This window comes from Sus scrofa, chromosome 10, assembly GCF_054392235.1.
Source record: "Sus scrofa isolate SSC_HxYL_T2T_F1_AM1 chromosome 10, Sscrofa_HxYL_maternal_Yorkshire_Landrace_v2.0, whole genome shotgun sequence".
Lineage (NCBI taxonomy): Eukaryota > Metazoa > Chordata > Mammalia > Artiodactyla > Suidae > Sus > Sus scrofa.
Genome location: NC_139392.1, coordinates 59,945,568 through 59,969,372, shown reverse-complemented (window position 1 = coordinate 59,969,372; position 23,805 = coordinate 59,945,568). Strand labels below are relative to the sequence as shown.

Below are 23,805 nucleotides of genomic sequence, written 5' to 3'. Positions count from 1 at the left end.
CTTTCATAGCTTTGGCCCACCCAGGTTCAATCCTGGTCTGGGAACAGACCCCACATCAAACTGCTGTATGTGGTGACAAAACAAAAACAAAATATTGCAAAAATATAAATTAGGGGAGTTCCTGTGGTGCAGTGGAAACAAATCCGACTAGGAACCATGAGGTTCGGGTTCAATCCCTGGCCCCACTTAGTGGGTTAAGGATCTGGTGTTGCAGTGAGCTGTGGTGTAGGTGGCAGACGTGGCTTGGATCTGGCACTGCTGTGGCTGTGGTGTAAGCTGGCAGCAACAGCTCTGATTAAACCCCTAGCATGGGAACCTCCATATGCCACGGGTGTGACCCTAAAAAAAAAAGAAAAAAAAAGAAATTTAAATTAACTTATATGAGCATTTAAAAATAGCATTTTAAAAACAACCCAATAAAAAATCGGCAGAAGACCTAAATAGACATTTTTTTCCAAAGACGACATCCAGATGGCCAACAGGCACATTAAAAGATACTCATCATCACTAATTATTAGAGAAATGGAAATCAAAACTACAATGAATTATCACCTCACACTGGTCAAAATGGTCATTATTACAAACTCCACAAATAACAAATGCCAGAGAGGGTGTGGAGAAAAGGGAACCCTCCTACATTGTTGGTGGAATGTAAATTGGTGAAGCCAGTATGGAAAACTGTATAGAGGTTCCTGAAAAAGCTAAAAATATACCTGCTAAACAATCCAGCAATTCCACTCCTGGGCATATACCCAGACAAAACTATAATTCAAAAAGATACATGCACCCCTAATGTTTACAGCAGCAAGATTTGCAACAGATAAGACATGGAAACAACCTAAATGTTCACGAATACACAAATGGATAAAGAAGATGTGGCATGGAGTTCCCATCGTGGCTTATCAGAAACGAATCTGACTAGCATCCATGAAGACGCAGGTTCACTCCCTAGTCTTGCTCGGTGGGTTAAGGATCCAATGTTGCCATGAGCTGTGGTGTAGGTCTCACAGATAAGGCTTAGATCTGGTGTTGCTGCGGCTGTGGTGTAGGTCAGCAGCTATTGCTCCAATTCGCGCTGCATCTATCAGCTACAGCCTAGCTTGGGAACCTCCATATGCCATGGGTGCAGCCCTAAAAAGACAAAAAAAAAAAAGATATGGCATGTGCATACACACACACACTCATATACATACACATACACAATGGAATATTACTCAGCCATAAAAAAGAATGAAATGGAGTTCCCTCTTGGGTTAAGGATCCCATGATATTACTGCTGCAGCTCAGATTACTGCTGTGGCACAAGTTCGAACCCTGGCCCAGGAACTTCCACATGCTGCAGGTGTGGTCAAAAAAAAAAGAAGAAAAAAAGGAGTTCCTGTCGTGGCGCAGTGGTTAACAAATCCGACTAGGAGCCATGAGCTTGCCGGTTCGGTCCCTGCCCTTGCTCAGTGGGTTAACGATCCGGCGTTGCCGTGAGCTGTGGTGTAGGTTGCAGACTCGGCTCGGATCCTGCGTTGCTGTGGCTCTGGCGTAGGCCGGTGACTACAGCTCCGATTTGACCCCTACCCTGGGAACCTCCATATGCCGCAGGAGCAGCCCAAGAAATGGCAAAAAGACAAAAAAAAAAGAAAAAGAAAAGAAATAATGTCATTTGCAGCAACATGAATGCAACTAGACATTCTCATACGAAGTGAAATATGTCAGAAAAGTAAAGACAAATACCATATGTTATCACTTAAACGTGGAATCTAAAATATGACACAAATGAACTTATCTACAAAACAGAAACAGACTCACACAGAAAACAAACTTGTGATTGCCAAGGAGGAGTGGGGTTGGGGTAGAGATGGAGTGGGAGTTTTGGATTAGCAGATGTAAACCATTCTTTATAGAATGGATAAACAACAAGATTCTCCTGTATAGCACAGAGAACTATATTCAATATATTACGATAAGCCTTAATGGAAAAGAACATGAAAAGAATGTATATCAATGTATAACCACTTTGCTGTACAGCAAAAATTAATACTTGTAAATCAATTATACTTCAATTAAAAATTTTAAAATAGCATTTTAGGTAGAATTTACTTTTCATTTTGTTCTTTCCAATAAAATTTTTCTTCCCTTTTTGTAGTATATTGTAATTCTATGCATCCAAAACTCAACTCATCTGTCTCCTTTTCCAAATTTGCCCCCACCACAGCCTTTTTTTCCTCCTCTTTCAGGTCTCCTTATCTCAGGAAAGGCATTCCCCAACCATCCTGTTGCTCAGACCAGAAAGCTGGAGGTCATCCATGACGCCTTCTTCCTCAACTTCGCATCCAGTCACCATGACCTGCAGATTCCACCTCTATATTTATATTTCCCTCCCTCTCCATGTCTACTGCACAGGCCTTACCAATTCTAATCTAACCTCTCACCCTAACAGCTTCCTATGGCTCCAACCTCCACATTAGCACCCAAAGTATTGTTCTAAACAAGGTTGCTGTGAGGATTAAAATATGACAACATTCATATAGTTTGGCACACTGCCTGACAGGCACGCCCCCACCCCACCAAAAAAAAGTCAGCTGTTGGAGGTTATATCACCCCACCTCTAAAGTGTTCCGGTATCCCTTAAGTGCTTTCAAGATAAAATTCAAGCTTTTAGCATAATTCTCAAGCCCTTAAGATTTGGCTCCTGCTGCTCCTTCCATCATCTCCAGCTATCTCCATGGACACTTGAAATCTGGTGAGAGTTACAAAACACACCTCTGAGATAAAATATAATGGTAAGAAAAGAGACCATTCATGATAGCAACAAGAAGACAACGTCTAGTAACACCTTTAAAAAGAAATGATCAGGATCTAGTTGTTTGGTTCTTTTTTAAGCATGAAACATAAAGAAAGTGAATATACAGGAGTTCCCATCGTGGCTCAGCAGAAACAAATCTGACTAGGAACCATAAAGTTTCGGGTTCAATCCCTGGCCTTGCTCAGTGGGTTAAGGATCCGGCGTTGCCATGAGCTGTGGTGTAGGTCACATACATGGCTTGGATCCAGCGTTGCTGTGGCTGTGGCGGAGGCCAGCAGCTGTAGCTCTGATTCAACCCCTAGCCTGGGAACTTCCATGAAAAGAGAAAAGACAAAAGACAAAAAAAAAAAAAAAAAAAGAAAGTGAATGTACAGTTATGTGCACAACATAACTTGTTTACAAGTAGCAGGATTCAACAATATAAACATGTTAATTCTCCCCAAACTGACTGATATATAAAAGTAAGGTAATCTTAAGCAAAATCACATTGGGATTTTGGAGGAATCTGCCAGAAATATTCTTAAGCTCATCTGGAAGAATAAAAATACTAGAAAATGCCAGGGAAATTGTAAAAAGGAGGGGCAATGAGGGGAAAGAAGCCCACTAGACAGTAAAATGTATTTTAAGGAAATTTAGTATACAGTAAAAGTGGCATTTCACATTAGTTAGGAAAAACAAGAGTATTAAAATAGTTAGACAAACTGGCTCACCATCTGGAGAAAAAGAAAGCTCAGTTACAAATAACCCTCAGACTTATACCAAAAGAAGTTCCAGGTGGAATAAAGACTTAAATACAAAAAAACAGAATCACAGAAGGCCCTGCAATGGCCCAGTGGGTTAAAGGATCAGGTCTTGCCACAGCTGTGGTGAAGGTCATGCATTTGAGCCATGGCCTGGGAACTCCCATAAGCTGAAGGTGTGGTTATAAAAAAAAAAGTTGGATTCATGAGGAGTTCCATGGTGGCCTAGTGGTTAAGGATCCAGCATTGTCACTGCTGTGGTGCAGGTTCAATCCCTGGCCCAGGAACTTCTGCATGCCATGGGTGCAGCCAAAAAAAAAAAAAAAAAAGGAATTATGAATGCACTAGAAAAAAACCTGGGAGTATACATGTAAACATTCATAATGTTGGACTGGTGGAGTTGCTTTTTTTCTTTTTTGGCTGTACTTGCAGCATGCAGAAGTTCCCAGGCCAGGGATCACACCCTTGCCACAGCAGTGACAACATCAGATCCTTAACCTAATGAGCCACCAGAGAACTCTGGTGAAGGCTTTTAAACATAGCAAATGAAGGAGAAGTAGGAGGGGAAAAGAAGGGAGAAGAAAAGAACCGAGAAGCCAAAAAAAAAGTAATCAAAAATTACCTACGTAAAAATTAAAAACTTCATACAGCCAAAATGTATACATATAGATACAGGCATGAAGTCACTAGAGAAAATAACCACAACATATGACACACTAAAACCTACTATCCCTAATATAAAAGTGCTATTATATGTTATTAAAATAGCAAAGACACCAGAGAAAAGTGGGCAAATGGTAAGAATAGACAGTTGACAGAAAAATCAGTCAGTAAATATCTAAAAGATGCTAACTACACTATTCAAGAAACTTAAATTAAAATAAAAGATATCACTTTTTAATCTCTAAAAAAGGTTAGCAAGGACAAAAGAAAAAAAAAGATCCCTCCCATATAGGCAAGGCCCACTCACATACTGCTGACAGTACAAACCAACATGGAAAGTTATTTATTCAATTTTAAATCTGCATTCACATTGACAAAGCCATTTCTGTTTTACAGAAATACTTTCACAATTACCCAAAGGTATATTTAAGAATTTCTCTGCAACATTATTCATAACGCAGTGGAAATTACCAAAATGCTCACCAATAGGGGAGTGGTTAAATAAATTATAGCACCTACACACTATACGCTATGAAGTTATTAAAAACAACAAGCCAGACTTATTTATCCTGACATGGTAAGATGACAATAAATTAAGTGAAAAGGGAAAATTGCGAACAACACGTAAAAAATGATCCTATTTCTTCACCGAAAAAGATCATATTCTAAATTACTGCTAATCTTTTTGTATTTTATGTAAATAAGAATTCTTTTTAAGGGAGTTCCCTTGTAGCATACCCTCAGCATATGGAAGTTCCCCAGCCAGGGATCAAATCCAAGCTGCAGTTGTGACCTACACGACAGCTACAGCAACAACAGACTTTAACCCATTTTGCTGAGCTGTGGAGGATTGAACCCTAGCCTCCACAGTGACCTGAGCCACTGTAGTCAAATTCTTAACCCACTGTGCCACAGCAGGAATTTCTTTGTTTGTTTGTTTGCTTTTTTAGGGCTGCACCAGAGGCATATGGAGGCTCCCAGATTAGGGGTCAAATCAGAGCTACAGCTGCCAGCCTACACCACAGCCACAGCAACACAGGATCCAAGCTGCGTCTGTGACCTACACCATGGCTCAGGGCAACGCCAGGTCATTAACCCACTAAGTGAGGTCAGGGATAGAACCCCAAACCTCATGGTTTCTAGTCGGATTCGTTTCCAATGCACCACGACAGGAACTCCAGCAGGAACTTCTAATAATGTTTTTTAAGACAACTAAGCATCACCTAACTTTGCCATTGGAGTGATAAGTTATTAGTTCTAAGCTATCTTCATGTTTGTATCACACTTTCATCTTTCTAATACTTGTATGAATTTCACTTGGGTTCCTCAGGCAAAAAGAAACACTAAACATGGTAACATTTAAGAAACACTAAGCATGGTAACATTCACTGTGGAAAATCTTGGTTGATGTGATTTAATATACACCATACTGATGTTTACCTCATATGCTTAACATTGGCATTCATCCTTGAGGGCAGGACAAGAATTTAGGTGATTTTTATATTATCAAGCCCTAGTTCACTGCCTGGCAATATTAGACTTTTATTTTTTCTTTTTTTTGCGGGGGGGGGGGGTTAGTACCTGAGGCATATGGAAGTTCCCAGGCTAGGGGTTGAATTGGAGCTGCAGCTGCCAGACTACACCACAGCCACAGCAATCTGCAATTGCCACCACAGCTCACAGCAATGCTGATCCTTAACCCATTGAGAGGTGTCCCCTGGGATGTATCCACATCCTCAAGGATACCAGCTGGGTTCTTAACCTGGTGAACCACAATGGGAACTCCAGTACTAAACTTTTAGTAACTGCTGATTAAACAAAACAAAGCCCTTTATACCTGAGGTGATATCTGAGATGGCAACACCTAAGATTGGAAATGTTAAGGGTTTGTCAGCTGGAGCACAAGCAAAAACAGGTGAAAAAGTGCATTTGGGAAAATGCAGATAGTGACAACTTAAAGAGATAAGGCTGAGGTGATAAGCTTGGGGATAACTCCAGGGTAAAGTTCAAAATCCTTAGTTGAGTAAGATACACCAACAGGTGCTCTCCAACTACCTCTGAGGCCTCACCTCCTGTCACTCCAGCTCTTAGCTCTGGCTATAGTCAAATAACTGCAATTTCCTAAAAGCATCATATTCTTTCACACCTTAACCTTAGGTTCCCTTGCACTTTGTCCTTTTCTGGGAATACTCCTTTTCTTTCAAAACTCAGCTCAACTGCCACTTTCCCAAAGGAGCTTTCTCTGTTCCATCAAGTGAACATACAAGATCTTTCCTCGCTGAACTCTATCTTCCACTTCCCTTATAGTTAGTTCACTTCTCGGTCTCCCTACTAAAATGTGTACAGAGCTTATTCAACTTTACATCTTCTCCGATGCTAGATACTCCAGTGTTTTGTTATTAAATAAAGAAAACAGACCACATTTGCCATTATGCCCCAGGCTCAACATCTGAAAGCCCCAAGGACTCATTTTGCAAACTACAGATTCAGACTCACAGACTGGTAGAACTTAATTGTTAGGTCCAATAATTAAAACCATCCGTGTAATAATCTATGTAGGAAAAGAATCTGATGAGGAATGGCTATATGTATAACTGATATACTGATTTCAGGTGAACTGATGACACCTGAAACATGTTTATAAGTCAACTCTAATAACATTTATTTAAAAAAAAAAAGTTTGCCACTCTTGGTGTTACTGTGCCTAGGCTAGCCAAACCAGGTGAATGCCTGGCCTGAGAGGTTCCAAGGCCCTGGGTTTGCACCAAAGTATTCCAAACGTTTCCCTGTTTAGAGCTGCCTGAGCACAACGTATTACAAGGCCCAAAGTATATATCGTGTGTACAGGGGCCAAAACTTGCACGGAGGGTTCTTCCAACTTCGCAGTTCAGTGAATTACGAGGCTTTGGACAGCGCGTTAAAAAAAGCAAGATCCAAGGCCTGAGACTGTTCAGGAGCCCACAACCGTCTTGATCAGAAGTTCATGCTCCATGGCTTCCCAGAACCTCAGGTCTAAGAAACTAAACCGGTTAGAGACGCCAAAAGCGGTGTCAAACGCGCCGGCGGAGAGCAGGTGCGGCAAGGCTTTGTTCTGAGAGATTCCTGTACCGCACACCGCCCCGGCCAGCGTCCCTGTTCCCCAGCTCTCCGAGCTCTAGCAAGCGGCGGTGGCGGCGGCTCTCCTGATTGTGAATCCTGAGTTGGCCCGGAACGGAATCGCAGCGCTACTGGGCAAATCCCTGTTCCCGCCCAAGACTTCCAGACTTTAGGGCCCGCTGGGTGGAGGAAGGGGATCCAGAAAGTTCTACGAGCTGCAGGAACCCAGTCTTGAGCCCACCCCCACAAGGCCCTTCAGCTGAGTCCCTCCCACTCCGAGCACCCCCGCGCCGTTGCCCAGGTAACCGCGGGGCGGTGGCAGCAGCCGGAGGGGGTGGGACTTCCGGCGGGTGACGCGCCGCGACTCGGCTACAAAAGACGACGGTTGCGGCGCGCCGGGCGGAACTTTCCAGAACGCTCGGTGAGAGGCGGAGGAGCGGCGGCTGCCCGAGCTGCGCACAGAAACGCGCTCCTTCCCGCTCCCCCACATCGGCCTCGGCCCGCTCACCGGTGAGTTTCTGCTTTCACGCTTCCTCTGGTCCCCAGGCCTGCGCCATTAGCGGCTCCGGGAACTGGGATGGAGCCGCGGTCAAGTGGCGGTTGGCTCCGCGTGGGCTGCGGGGCTGTCGGTTCCTGTATCCTCGATTCCCTTTCTGTAGAATTGATGGGGGTGTCCCGGCAGCCCTTGCTGGTGCGCAACGGCTGGGCCCGATACCGTTCCAGAAGCTTTCCCCTCGCCTATCTAGCCGGGGGTCTCCAAGGATCTGCCGCCTCCGGGTTTCCCTCCGCCCGCCCTCGCTGGGGGTGGGGTGGGGGTGGGGGCGATTCTGCGCGCACGCGCAGGAGGAGCCGGGGGCGAGGGGCTGCGGGAGGAGCTTGGCGGAGGCTGCGGTTTTCGCATCTCCGGTCTCCCCTCCTTCTCTTTGTTGAGGGTTGGGCTTCTCCCACCCCTTCGCTCCTGAGTCGGAGGAAGAAAGGAAGGAAGCCCAACGCTCGGCGCTAAGTGCAGGGGGAAACCTAACAACATGTAAGCTATGCTGGCTTGTGGGGCAAGAGGGGTTCGGCGTTCAAAGCAGAGAAGCTGTAGGTCCTGTGATTGAGAAACAGTCTCAGGATTGAGGGGGAGGGGAGCTTGCTTTCTGGAGCTTCCTCCCCGCCTTGTGCCCAGACGTCTTTTCTAGGAAGTGTATGGTTTATCAGATTTACCAAAGATGATAATGACAGTGGACTGAACCTATTAGTGCGTCTTGTCTTTACTGCCCTGTCATTAATGGGGAGGGGAGACAGGAAGAATCGAGATGGAGGTTTTCAGGTGGAAAGTGGGAACAAAGTAGTATGGGAGGTTTCTTAATTATTCCCTGATAATTATTAGCTTATATTTAGTCTGTTAGAATTTAATGGCTGAATTATCAAAGGACTTGTTACCGTCTCTGTGAAATTTAGGGAAGGTGATGTTCTTATGATCAGATTTGGCAAAGAACAAATTTCTTTGCCTAAACTCTTGATTTTTACTAATTAAAACTACCAGTTGAAAGTAGTTAAAATTGAACTTTTTTATTTCAGGCTGTAGAAAATGGTGAAAGAAACCACTTACTATGATGTTTTGGGGGTCAAACCCAATGCCACCCAAGAAGAATTGAAAAAGGCTTACAGGAAACTGGCCTTGAAGTACCACCCTGATAAGAATCCAAATGAAGGAGAGAAGGCGAGTACCATACTCACACTTTAACATAACTGGGTAGTTCTTGCCAGGTGTATGGTATTTCCATTACAACATGAAATTGAGTATGTCTAATACAGTGGCTGTGCTTTGTGACAGTTGAGTTTTTTTGGTGAAATTTATCCCCTTTTTTCTCACACAGTTTAAACAGATTTCTCAAGCTTACGAAGTGCTCTCTGATGCAAAGAAAAGGGAATTATATGATAAAGGAGGAGAACAGGCAATTAAAGAAGGTGGAGCAGGTGGTGGTTTTGGCTCCCCCATGGATATCTTTGATATGTTTTTTGGAGGAGGAGGAAGGATGCAGAGAGAAAGGAGAGGTAAGAATGACTTAGTCCACATATAGCAAATTAGCCAATTTGGTTAAAGCGAATTCTTGAGAATTCACATATTATTAAATGCTTGTTCACATGTTAGTGTAATGTTGCAAGCTGACTGTAAACATTTTATGATAGTTTTTTAAAATGAGTTTGGATGAAACTAAAAATAGCCAATAGGGTGCTAACAAATGAGTGTTTCTAAAGCTCTTCAGATACATAGGACTTTGTTGAAGTTGTCAAGCATTAAATGAATAAAGTTACAGGAGCATAAAATTTTCAAAACCCTTTTTATATGTTTTGATTTTCAGAACTTACACACCTACTCCTCAACCCCAATAGTGGATGTAGTCAAAAGTGAATAACACCCAGTCGAAGGGAGTTACAGTTCAGAATCCTAAATATTTGTCAGGGTCACATATAGCCAGCATCAGAGTCTGGATTGGAACACAGGTTCATTGCCTTCAAAAAGCTTGGTCTCTGTTTAATCTACCTTCAGTTGTATTGTACTAAAATACGTGCCATATTAAGAAACTTACCTTAAAACAATTTCCAGTCAAAATCAATTGATTGGCAAACTCTTCTTTGTGTGTATTAGATCAATGAAAGGTTATTTTTTAAGTGTGATAATTCGAAAGTTTTCCTTAAATTTTAGAAGCTTTATTTCTTATATTCTGAAACATACAAAGCTGAATTAAGGGCAGCTGTTACCATGCCTGAATTAATCACATAGAATTATATTTGTGATACAGAAGCCAAAGGTGGGTCTAGAAGAGGAAGGTAATGGTACTTTACTTTTCATGTCGATCAGATAGTTTGAGAATTTCTCCCACTTAGACGTAAGGCAGTATTTCATGGTGGATAAAGTCCTTGTGGAAGGAAGAATCACTAGTTAGAAACTTATTAACCATTGGCAGGTACATTTCTGTAGCCTCTGTCCTTATATGATCGCCATCTTCTAGTTCTCATTCCTAGATGAGATATGTCACTCCTTTGTAGCCACTGGCTGCATCAAATTTAGATTATCTTAAAAATAAAAATTCAGTTATTTAGTCTGCAGTAGCCATATTTATATGCTCTACAACCATGTGTGATTTCTGGCTACTGTTGTATAGCACAAGATATAAAACATCTCCGTCACTGCAGAAAGTTTTATTGGACTGCACTATGGTAAAGAATGAGAAATCTAGCCTTTAAACAGTTAGTGCTGGCTCAGCAGTAAATGCGCATTTCTGGATCGATACTCCTATATGGAGACAGGATAAATACATCAGCTTTCCTGGCTGAACTTGATGAGTTTTTGGAACTTAGTGTGTGAAGACTTTTTGGATGATGTAATTTCACTAAATACCATAGTAAGTGAAGGAGTCATAGAATGTGTTGGGACAGAAGAGCAGTTGGGGTGATTTATTGGTAAATAATTGTGTTTTAAGTAACATTGGTTTTCTCAGTTGATTTTGCAGTTAACTTTTTTTTTTTTTAAGGATTTATCAAGCTTATCAGTGACCTTTTTTTGTTTCTGCTTTTTGGGGCCACACTCCGAGGCATATGGAAGTTGCCAGGCTAGGGGTTGATTTAGACCTGCACTGCTGGCCACAGCCATGCCAGATCTGAGCCTCAATTGCAGCCTACACCACAGCTCTAGGCAGCATAGGATCCTTATCCCACTGAGCGAGGCCAGGATTGAACTCACATCCTCATGGAAACTAGTCAGATTCTTTTCCACTGAGCCACAACAGGAACTCATAGTTAATGTTTTTGATTGCATTAAAAAAAAAGATGCAGTATCTTAGATTTTTAATGAGTAATATTTTGTTCTAGGTAAAAATGTTGTGCATCAACTCTCAGTAACTTTAGAAGATTTATATAATGGTGCAACAAGAAAACTAGCTCTGCAGAAGAATGTGATTTGTGACAAATGTGAAGGTATGTCTTAATGCTTGTAATAGAACTGAAATGGGACCAAAGCTTTTCTGGATATATAAAAACTGACAAATACTGCACTACCTAGATCTTGGAGAATGCAAGTCTGAAAACCACCCGAACCTACCTCCTAGAGAAATATTTGCAAAATATCACACTTTTATGTGTATATTTTGAACACAGGTGGGATCTAATTTGGTGTCCCTTTTTCTCAACATTGTTCAGAGATGAGTACTTCCTTTCTTCTCTAGAACTTCAGAGGCATTGCAGTGGCTTCATATGATTTTAAAGTGTCCTCTTTTTAAGTCCAGAGCTGTCAAATTATTGGCTCTGAACCTCTAAGCTTTTTTCAAATAAATACAAGTTACTTGTTTGAAATAGATTTTCTAAAGAGAATAAAGTCTTAAAATGTTCTCGCAGTTAAAGTAGTCTTTAAGAATTGTGCTTTGGAAGCACATGTTTAAAATTAAAAATTCTGAAATGGTTCCTTGGGAAAATAGCAGTCAAGATGTCTATAGGTAACCGAAGCTCATTTGGGACTATGTTGTATCAAATAAAAAGGCTGAATTGTAGATTCTTAAGGCAGCATTCCATTAGACCTTAAAAGTATTAACAAAGCAGAGTGTTTAGATACTGTCTCATTAAAACATTCATCACTGTGTTGGATACTAAATATAAACAATTTCTTTTTAAACTATTTAGGCCGAGGTGGTAAGAAAGGAGCAGTAGAATGCTGTCCCAATTGCCGAGGTACTGGAATGCAAATAAGAATTCATCAAATAGGACCTGGAATGGTTCAGCAAATTCAGTCTGTGTGCATGGAGTGCCAGGGCCATGGGGAGCGGATCAGTCCTAAAGATAGATGTAAAAGTTGCAATGGGAGGAAGATAGTTCGAGAAAAGAAAATTCTAGAAGTTCATATTGACAAAGGTGAGTTCTGAGCCACTTCTTATTTTAAATTCTTGAGTGTTATGTCAAATTTATTAGCATTATATTTTATTTCCTAATAGGGGTTCGTTCCTTGGGAGCTGATAGGGTCAGGAACAGGTGATATACTTTGATTTATTAACTTATTTGTGAGGACTTAGGTTATAATTACTACTTTCTAATGGTTTTTACAAGTTAAACACAAGTTATCAGTTTCTGCCTTTTGGGTTCCAGGATATAACTTAAGAGTTTCTTTTCAATATTAGGATATTTTATTTTGCCAATTTTTAAATTTTAATTTAGTAAAAAATATTTTAAAATGTATTAGATGAGTGTCTATTTTCTATTGTAGTTTCTCTCTCTCTCTCTTTTTTTTTTTTTTTTTTTTTTTTTTGCTTTTCAGGGCTGCACCCGAGGTATATGGCAGTTCCCAGGCTAGGGGTCAAATCGGAGCTACAGCACAGCCACAGCAACACAGGATCTGAGCTGTGTCTGTGACCTACACCACAGCTCACAGCAACGCCAGATCTTAACCCAGCAAGGCCAAGGATCAAACCCGCAACCTCATGGTTCCTAGTCACATTCATTTCCACTGCACCACAATGGAAACTCCTCATTGTAGAAATTCTTAAAATGTGTATAACCCCAGAATACATTATGCTACTCTGAAAAAAATCAACATGATTAGCTCATTCGGACTTTGCTATTTTATTCATTGGTTCGGGGGCCTTTACCTGTGGCATACGGAAGTTCCCAGGCCAGGAGTCAAATTGAAGCTGCAGCTTACAGTCTACACCACAGCCATGCCAGTGGCAAGCTGCATCTGGGACTTTTCCTGCAGCTCACCAGAACACCAGATCCTTAACCCACTAAGCGGGGCCAGGGAATTAATGTGCATCCTCATGGGTACTAGTTGGGTTAGTTACCACTGAGCCACAGTGGGAACTCCAGACTTTGCTATATTATTTTTTTATATTTTTAAATTTTTTCATTATTATTATTATTTTTTTGGTTTTAGGCTGTACCCATGGCATATGGAGGGACCCAGGCTAGGGGGCTAATCAGAGCTACAGCTGTTGGCCTGTACTACAGCCACAGCAATGTAGAATCCGAGCTGCCTCTGTGACCTATACCACAGCTCGTGGCAACGCCAGATCTTAACCCAATGATCAAGGCCAGGGATCAGACCTGCATCCTCATGGATGCTAGTTGGGTTTGTTAACCACTGAGCCATGACAGGAACTCCAGACTTTGCTATTTTTTATTTATTTTTATTTTATTTATTTATTTATTTATTTGTGTTTTATATTTTCAGGGCCACACCCACGGCATATATGGAAGTTCTCAAGCTACAGGTCGAATTGGAGCTACAGCTGCCAGCCTACACCTCAGCCACAGCAACACAGAATCTGAGCCACATCTGTGACCTACACCACATCTCACAGCAATGCTGGATCCTTGACTTACTAAGCAAAGCCAGGGATCGAACCCACATCCTTACGGATCCTAGTCATAGTCATGTTTGTTAACCATCGATCCACAACAGGAACTCCCAGAGACTTTGTTATTTTAAAGTGAAACATACAGAGTTTCTGTGGTAGCTCCGGGGTAACAAACTGGACTAGTATCCATGAAGACACAGGTTCAATCCCTGGCCTTGCTTAGTGGGTTAAGTGTCTGGCGTTTCTGTGAGCTGTGGTGTAGGTTGCAGACCCAGCTCGGATCTGGCATTGCTGTGGCTGTGGTATAGGCCCATAGCTGCAGCTGCAGCTCCAATTTGACCCCTGGTCTGTGAACTCCCACATGCCACAGGTGCAGCCCTAGGAAAAAACAAAAGCAGAAAAATTAAAAACCACACAAAAATAAAAGTAATAATACATTGTACATACTCACATGGAACTGTACTTATGAACATCTTATCAGTATACACATCTACTTTAAGTCTCTGCAATAGTTTTCTCCCCATGTGAATCATGGTACTTCCCTCCCCATGTTTTTTAATTTCAGCCATGCCTAGGGCATGTGGATTCCCAAGTCATAGCAGTGACAACATGGAGTCCTTAACCGCTAGGTCACCAGGGAACTCCTTCCTCCATTTTTCTCCCCTTAATTGGCCCATGTTTAGTAGGATTTGAATTTTTCCCTGTCCAGTAAAGTTCCCTTCTTGCTACCAAAAGTATGTATTCAGGAGGCAGTAGTAGTAAGTGAAGCCATTTATGAACGCTGCACTAGCCTGTGCTCTTTATGTTAATGGAACAACCAGCAAAACTGGTTGAGTTCAGTTGCTTCACTAGTATAGTGAGACACAGTTACTTTGTGATTAAAGATAGATTGTTTAGTTTCATCAATGCATAATACTGGTATTTTGGTTTAAGTCTATCTTTTTAGAGGTATATACTGAAGTATTTGGGGTAATTGGCCTGTCTGGACTCGAAATACATGGAATGTGGGTGGAGGTATATGTAACATGAAATACTAGTCAAGAGCTGATAATTACTAGATGTATATTGATGAATATTTAGGGATTCTTTGTGCTTTTGACTATTTTATATAAGTTCAGTACTTCCTGTAATAGTAAAACAAAGTTGCTTTTGTTGGGTGATTTCAGTGCTCAATGGTTCAGGAATCCTGGAGCTACTGCTGCAGTCTAATGACTTGCAAACATGAGTTCTGTTTAAAGAGGTGTTAGCTTAAGTGAATCCTTAGTGAACTAAGATACATGAGCCAGAGGTAATCTCAGTAAACACATTGGCGTTTCAGAAATGTTTGCCCTATTGGAAAAATTTTGCTGGGGTTTTTCTCTTTTTTTCTTTTGGCCACACCCACAGTATATGAAAGTTCCCTGGGCAAGGGATTGAACCTGAGTCACAGCTGCACCTCACTACAGCAACACCAGATCCTTTGCCCACTCCACTGGGCCAGGAATCAAACCCATGCCTCAGCAGTGACCTGAGCCGCTTGCAGAGAGGATGCCAGATCCTTAACCCACTGTGTCACAGTGGGAATTCCACATTTCTCCGTAATTTTTTTTTTTTTTTTCCTTTTTCCTTTTTAGGGCCCCACCTGCTGTATATGGAGGTTCCCAGGCTAGGGATCTAATCAAAGCAATAGCTGCTGGCCTACACCACAGAAATGGCAATACCAGATCCTTAACCTACTGAGCGAGGCCAGGGCTGGAACCCTCGTCTTCATGGTCCTCATGGGTACTAGTCAGATTCGTTTCTGCTGAGCCACAAAGGGAACTCCAACATTTCTCTGTAATTTTGACCCTAACCACATGGTCTGAAAGTGTTAAGCCATAATTATCCTTTCTTTAAGAAAAGACTAAAAATCATTTAACAAAACAATTATGGACTTTTAATTTTTTTAAGTTTTATATATTGCTTTCCTATATGTAAACATTGCTAATACAGTAAGGGGGGGGAGCCTGACTTAGGCTTCTGTAGACTTGATAGAAATAATTTGACTAAGTTTTTTTAAAGTGATGAAATAATTGAAACATTTATGGTTATGATGTTTACCACTGATTTGGTGACAGTGTAGACCTCTTTTTTTAGTCCTCACAAGAGCTCTAATGGAGAGGTAGGTAGGTCTCTGTGGGAAAGTTGATGCTTAGGAAGTTAAGCAACTTGCTTCCCCAGGGTAATCCAGCCTACTGGTAAATAGCTCTGAGATTTGAAGCCTGATTTGCTTGTTTGCCTCTAGAATTTGTGTTCTCCACTATGACAGTTTTCTTCAGTAAGAAGTAGGACTGGGGGTATTTTTGGTAAATTCTCCAAAACTTTAGCATCCATATGGACTTGAACAATTTCTTCATGTACACACAAACATGCATCTGTATTTCTTGTAGATGGAGATTCTGACCTTGGATGTTAAGAGTGTAAAATTAGCTTTTTGTTTTTAGGCATGAAAGATGGCCAGAAGATAACATTCCATGGTGAGGGAGACCAAGAACCAGGACTGGAGCCAGGAGACATTATCATTGTTTTAGATCAGAAGGACCATGCCGTTTTTACTCGGTAAAAACTTTTATCAAATACTCAAAGTGATACTTGGGGGGTGAGAGGGGTTCCTTCATTTTTCTTATTTAAATGAGCTTTTCACTACTTTTAGAACCCATTTCTTGGAACTACCCTAGGAAAGTATAGGAGAGTTAGTCTATGTAGTGTTGTCCTCTTCAAAAGATTGTTAATCATTTATGTTTGTCTTAACAGAGAGTCAGATTTTAAGTTTTTTTGGTCTAAATTTGGGTTAATTGTTGCCTAATCTGGATTTTGAAGGATCAATTAGGAGTTATTTTTTTCTTTTTAGGGCTGCACCTGTGGCATATGTAAGTTCCCATGCTAGGAGTAGAATCAGAGCCGCAGCTGCCAGCCTACATCACATGGGATCTGAGCCATGTCTGCGATCTCTGTCTCAGCTCAGAGCAGTGCCAGATCCTTAACCTACTGAGCAAGGCCAGGAATTGAACTCACATCCTCAATGGGTCCTAGTTGGATTTATTACCACTGAGCCACAATGGGAACTCCCAGGAGATGTTTTATATGAGTATAAACAGGTGGATTGGGGAAACATCCCCTAGATAAAGCTGTTACCAATATTTGTATTAAGTAGTTAGTTTTGAAGTAAGTGCCCTAAAGCTTTCACCAATTTCTTAAATCCTGAGTTTCACTTTCTTCAATCCTGGGTTTTTTTATATTTAAAAAAAATGTTTAAAATATTCTGTATAAAAAAGTTAATTCAGGTCTGTTATGTGAAATACTTAATTTTGTTTATGAACTTATAGTGAAGCACAAGGAAGATTGGTTAACAGTGAATGTGTTAAATAATAAATCCATGGCTAATTTTAAAAACATCTGGAATTGGGTTCCAGTAAGTCTGTTGGGAATGACATGTGAAGGAACAGGTTTTGAATTATGGAACAATCATGGAAAATGCCATCAAGCTTAGGATTTTGATTCTGTCATTTGAGGTGAATCCTCAAGATTATTTCTGGAAAGTATTCTGCTTGATGAAAAAAATTACTAGTATGAATGGGAAAAGAAAGCAAGCATGAGGAGGCAGTGGGCTGTTATCAAATATAAAAGATTGTGTTCATAATGTGCCAGGCACTGTATTCCCTAATTCATGTATATCAACAAAGAAATTCTCATTGTCCTATGAAATTGGCCATATCCCCATAATTTAATTCAGACTCTAAATTATCTGGAATCCAGCCTTCGGTGTGTTTCTCCACTTAGACTGTGCGGGGAAGGGATGGGGATCTGAAGCCTTGTTGAGGACACAGTGCTGGCAGGTTCTATGTATTTGCTGTTCCCAGTTCTCAGCTCTGTTTCAAGAATCAGAAAGAAAGGGCATCTTAAAACAGTTTCTTGCTTTGGTGCTTGTAATCATTAGCGATTTGAAAGATATAAGTATATGCCATATTTATATTGTACAGACGAGGAGAAGACCTTTTTATGTGTATGGACATACAGCTGGTTGAGGCATTGTGTGGCTTCCAAAAGCCGATATCTACTCTTGACAACCGAACCATAGTCATCACTTCTCATCCAGGTATGGTAACTAGATAAGCTTGTCTTTCTATTCTAGTGTTTTCATAGTCTGCTGGTAACTATATAGGCATGGAGAAAAGCTGCTGAGTACATAGGCATCCTTGAGCTGAAATCATGCATTCTTGGCTGTCTTGGAAGCCCCTAGAAGATCCAAAAACAAAAGGTATCAGGATTGTTTCCCATAAATTTACTTGTCAGTGAGCTAGGACATTTCTGTTTATTTTCTCTGCGTCATAAAAGTGTGACTAGGAGCATGACTATGCTGCAAGCAGGATCAGTGGTGTCTCTGTGCCGGATGCACAGGTCACAACTGTGGCTTGGAGCTGATCCCTGGCCTGGTAAACTCCGTATGTATCAGGGCAGCCCAAAAAAAGTGTGACTATATTTGAGGTATTTGGTTTCATTGTTTTTAGGTCAGATTGTCAAGCATGGAGATATCAAGTGTGTGCTAAATGAAGGCATGCCAATTTATCGTAGACCATATGAAAAGGGTCGCCTAATTATTGAATTTAAGGTAAGCTATAAAGTACTCTAGGAATGTTTGAGAATGACTAGTTTATTAAAATTTGTTAGTTTCAGTTTCTGAATGATCAGAATCATAAAATTTATATTCTTTTCCCAGATCTAACAGTACTTATGTCCTTTTGAGCATTCTTTGTTAAAAAGTTGGAATTGGGTTTGTTGGCCTCATTATTGGCTATTGAAAGACTGGCAGAGGAAGGGGGGGGTGTGGCAAGTGGGTGGGTATTTTACTAATGAAAGGAAATAGAATTCAAATTTTTGTCAAAATACTGTAATGCTATTAATAGAATGGTTCTTAAAGCCATTCCCTCAATCTAAAATTTTGTGCCCTCAGAACCATTTAACGTTTATTAACATTTATTAAAAACATCTTTGGGAGTTCCCGTTGTGGCTCAGTGGTTAACGAATCCGACTAGGAACCATGAGGTTGCGGGTTCGATCCCTGGCCTTGTCAGTGGGTTATCTGGTGTTGCTGTGAGCTGTGGTGTAGGTTGCAGATGCGGCTCAGATCCTGAGTTGCTTTGGCTGTGGTGTAGGCTAGCAGCTGTAGCTCTGATTCAACCCCTAGCTTGGGAACCTCCATATGCCACGGGAGCAGCCCTAGAAAAAGCAAAAAGAAAAATAAAGTACTTGCTGCATAGAACAGTGATTATTATAGTGCAGTCTTACTAGGGTTTTGTTTTTTTTTTAAGACTTCATGTATGCCTTGAACTTGATTTCAGAGTACTAGGTGATATATGCCTTTATAGAATGTGTATTCTAACCTGGGATTGGCAGGTTTACCAGAATACTATGTGGTTACATGTGTTTGAGGGAGGGGGAAAATGGGTCAGTGGTAATTTGTCTAAGGAGCTAAGGATGAAGTAAATCAATTGAACTTACAGTGGGAGTTTTTTCCTTACAGGTGAACTTTCCTGAGAATGGTTTTCTCTCCCCTGATAAACTCTCTTTGCTGGAAAAACTCCTACCTGAGAGGAAGGAAGTAGAAGAGACTGATGAAATGGACCAGGTAGAACTAGTGGACTTTGATCCAAATCAGGAGAGACGACGCCATTACAATGGAGAAGCATATGAGGATGATGAACATCATCCTCGGGGTGGTGTTCAGTGTCAGACCTCTTAATGGGGCCAGTGAATAACGCTTACTGCTGGCATTTTATTTGCTGCAGTAGTGATTGAGTGAAGGACTATAATCATAATATGCTCACTACTTGGTATTGTTTTAATATTCAACTATAGTAGTGTTTTAAAAGTTAAATGAAGAATAAACTCAAATATAAAAGCTCTGACTTTGCCCTGTATGTATGGTGACTTCAGTGTGCAAGAAAAGTTTAATACCTGTAAAAAACTACTTTAAAAAAAACAATTCCCCTACCATTTGTTAGGCCATACCTTGTAATTGATTTCAGCTATGTACATGGAATAGCTTAGACTGAAATGCCAGGTGTGTATGTATTGACTTCAGTGTATGACCCTTAATTGTTAAGCTATGAAGTTAAAACTGTATTTAACTGGCAATCAGGCAAAGAACTTAATTTGTAGAAGTGTTGGTCTGTATAGTTGTATTCAGTTGGGATTCATTGTGATGCTTCTGCATTTATTATTCTATTGCCTCAACTGTTACTTGAAGATGGCATGCTATATATATAATTTAATTTAGCCTCTGGTGATAGTGATAGAAATGATACCTTTCTAAAGAAGGGGTTTATCATTAACATGCTGCTTGAGGGCTTTGCACTTGTAAAATTGCATTCCCTTTTGCTGTGCCATCTTTTTTTAAATATAACTATTGGTCCTGATTAAACATTTTTTTTCCCTCTTTGGAGCACGGTAAGCATTAGAGTAGTGACTTCTCTGGAGCAGGATAATTTAGAAGTTAGTGGTGAGACCTTAACATGGAGAAGTAATTTGCATGTATCAGGATAGGAAGGTGTTTTGCAGGCATGTTATAGGCTTACTTTAAACCATTTAACTTACGCTCCAAAGTAACTGTAATTTAATGTTGGTAGTATAGCAAATTATGATGAATAGCTTTAATTAACTGTATGTTTAAAGTCATGTTCACAAGCTTAAATCTGGATATCAGAATTTAAGCAATTCTTGAAATGTATGACTGTTTCCTTAATACACTGATTATAAAGCATGTCCAATGTGTCACCACAGGCCTTTTTTTTCCCCCAGGTTAAAGCATTGCTTTTGTACTAATTAAGATTATTCATTTAACTAGTTAAAATGAGTAATACAAAAACACTATATAACCGTAGTTAATGTTTATATTAAGCAAGGGTGAGGAGCGAAAGTGGAGGGGCTTAAGTATCTTAACACTGCAAGTGAGAATATGAGGGCTTTCTGCTTATTAATTCTGCTCTGGTTCTGTTATCTCCCATATCAGGAGGCTTAAACATTTCTAACTTGGAAGTAACCCACAACTTAGAACACTTGAGTTGGAGGGGGAAAAAAAAAAAAAAAAGACTGAAACTTGGTATAAAGTGAGTATTTCCCAAAACGTTCGGGATTCTTGTCATAGTGATATTCTTAATTGACAGCCTCACCTCCTATTATTGGGGGATTGTCTTTTTTTAGTGGCCAGCTACCCTTATATTTGGATAAAAAAGCAGGTGTTCAGTAAAGGAAAACCAATCAAAATACTGAAAATAATGGCTTAGTTTTCACTGCATATATATTAGCCAAAAAAAAAAATCAATAAACCTATATTTATAAATGTTCTAAGGCATTTTAAAAATTACAAAAATCTCTAACATGATGCTTCCAGTATTGTCAGAAGGGAAATACAGTGAATCACAGATATTGGGCAGCTCCTCAAAAGCCAAACATGAATTCACCATATGACCCAGTAATTCCATTCCTTGACTCAAGAGAACTGTGTGCCAATGTTATTTCATAATTCACAGCAGCCGAAGAAGAAACAACCTATGTGTCTAACAGATGGATAAAATGTGATAGGAAAGGACTTTCATGAAATATCTAGACAAATTCATGGAGGCAGATATTTGTTTTTTAGGTATTTTAGGACCACACCTGGGGCCTATGGAGGTTCCCAAGTTAGGGGTCAAATCAGAGCAGCAGGTCTATATACCACAGCCACAGCAGATCTGAGCCACCTCTGCAACATACACCTCAGGTCATGGCAACACCGGATCCTTGACAGTGAGGCCAGGGAACAAACCTACGGCCTCATGGATACTGATCAGACTTGTTTACAGCCAAGCCACAACAGGAACTCCAGGAGGCAGATATTTGAAGGGCCAGGGGAAAGAGGAACAGAAAGTTACTGCATGCTTAATTACCTCGGGTGAGCAAAAGTTTTTAAAACATAGTGGTTACACAATATAGTTAATGCAACTGAACTGTACACTTAAAAATGGATGAGAGATTTACTTTTGTTTCACCACAGGGGGGAAAAATCCTTAAAATGTAAATCACTAGAAGATGGAGTTTCTGTCGTGGTGCGGCAGAAACAAATCCGACTAGGAACCATGAGGTTGCAGGTTGGATCCCTGGCCTCGCTCAGTGGGTTAAGGATCCAGCATTGCCGTGAGCTGTGGTGTATGTAGGTCACAGAGGCGGCTCGGATTTGGCAATACTGTGGCTGTGGTGTAGGCTGGCGGCTACAGCTTGGATTCAACCTGGGACCCTTCATATGCCACAGGTGTGACCCTAAAAGGACAAAAAGACAAAAAAAAAAAAAAAAAAAAAACCATGATTTGAATCTCATCCTCTGGGGGATTTTGATGTAATTGAGCTGGGTGTAGCCTAGGTAACAGGATACATAGAGCCAAGGTTCTATACTACCACCATGGGTGTATTAATCACCCAGAACAATAATGGCAGCCCTTGCTATTGCAAGTTTCAGGCTCAGGAAGCCTCCCAGCTTTGACGTGGTAATTTCCTGTTTTGAAATAATGTGGGAAAATGAAGCATAGGCTCTACTGAGCACAGTGAATGGAAAATGTTAGCAAGTTACAGCAATAAAGATGCTCTTTCAAGGGTTTCTGAAGTCTTTTACCTTTATCACTTTATTTGGTTATCTCAATAGCCTGCTGAGATTGATAGAACAAGCATTAAAACACCCACCTTATAAATGATGAAAATGCCCTGAGGGCTACTTGTTCTCAAATTTGAGTGAGCTTGCTGAGCCCCACTGCAACGCTTTGATTCTCAAAGTCTGAGATCCAACCTGAGAAACTTACCTTTCAAACAGATTACCAGATGATCTTTAGAACCACTGCATTTGACAGAATTCAACATCCATTCATGATAACCCTTACCAAAGTGGCTATAAAAGGAACATATCTCAATGTAATAAAAGCTATTTATGACACACCCATGGCCAATATAATACTTAACAATGAAAACCTGTAAACCTTCCTGCTAAAATCTAGAACAAGGATGCCCACTCTCACCACTTCTATGCAACATAGTATTGAAGTCCTAGCCACAGCAATCAGATAAAAAATAAAAGGTATCCAAATTGGAAGGAAAGAAGTAAGTATGTGCAGAGACATGATACTATGTATAAAAAACCCTAAAGACACCACACAAAAATTATCAGGACTGATAAAAACGAATTCAACGAAGTAATGATATAACTAACATACAGAAATCAATTGCATTTCTTTACACTAACAATGAAATATCAGGGGGGTATAAAAAAACAGTACCTTGTAGGAGTTCCTGTCCTGGTGCAGGGGAAACAAATCCAACTAGGAACCAAGGTTTGATCCCTGGCCTTGCGCACTGGGTTAAGGATCTGGCGTGGCTGTGGCTAAAGCTGGCAGCTGTACCTCGGATTAGACCCCTAGCCTGAGAATCTCCATATGCTGCAGGTGCAGCCATGGAAAGCAAAAAAAAAAAAAACAACAAAACCACACTGAAGGAGTTGCTGTCGTGGCTCAGTGGTTAACAAATCCGACTAGGAACCATGAGGTTTCCAGTTTGATCCCTGGCCTTGCTCAGTGGGTAAAGGATCTGGCATTGCTGTAAGCTATGGTATAGGTTACAGACATGGCTCAGATCCCGTGTTGCTATGGCTCTAGCATAGGCCGGCAGCACAGTTCCAATTAGACCACTAGGATGGGAACCTCCATATGCCATGGGAGCAGCCCTAGAAAAGGCAAAAAGACAAAATCACACTGAAAACCCAAAAAAACCTTTTCGGAATATGCCCCACCCAGGAGGTGAAAGGCTTATATGCCGAAAACTAGAAAACATTCATTAATAAAGGAAATCAAAGATGATTCAAAGAAATGGAAAGATATCCCATGCTCTTGCATTGGAACACTTAATACTGTTAAAATGGCTATAATACCCAAAGCAATCTACAGATTTAATATTCATATCAAGTTACCAATGACATTTTTCACAGGACTAGAACAAATTTATATGGAACCATGAAAGACTCAGAAATGCCAAGCAATCCTGAGGAAAAAGAAACTGGGAGGTATAACCCTCCCCGATTTAAGGCAATACTGCAAAGCCACAATAATGAAAACAGTGTGGTACTGGCACAAAGACATATGGATCA

General features: G+C 40.7%; 1 protein-coding gene across 2 annotated transcripts; it reads left to right on the top strand.

The window, feature by feature from the left end:
• The first annotated feature begins 7,673 nt into the window (after positions 1-7,673).
• DNAJA1 (DnaJ heat shock protein family (Hsp40) member A1) lies at positions 7,674-20,403 on the top strand. Of its 2 annotated transcripts, NM_001244163.1 has the most exon segments (9): positions 7,674-7,806; positions 8,860-9,001; positions 9,159-9,336; positions 11,155-11,259; positions 11,959-12,186; positions 16,088-16,202; positions 17,624-17,739; positions 18,152-18,252; positions 19,165-19,546. In NM_001244163.1, coding segments are annotated over 8 exon segments (1,194 nt in total). In that variant the 5' UTR covers positions 7,674-7,806; positions 8,860-8,869; the 3' UTR covers positions 19,384-19,546.
• Positions 20,404-23,805: the final 3,402 nt, after the last annotated feature.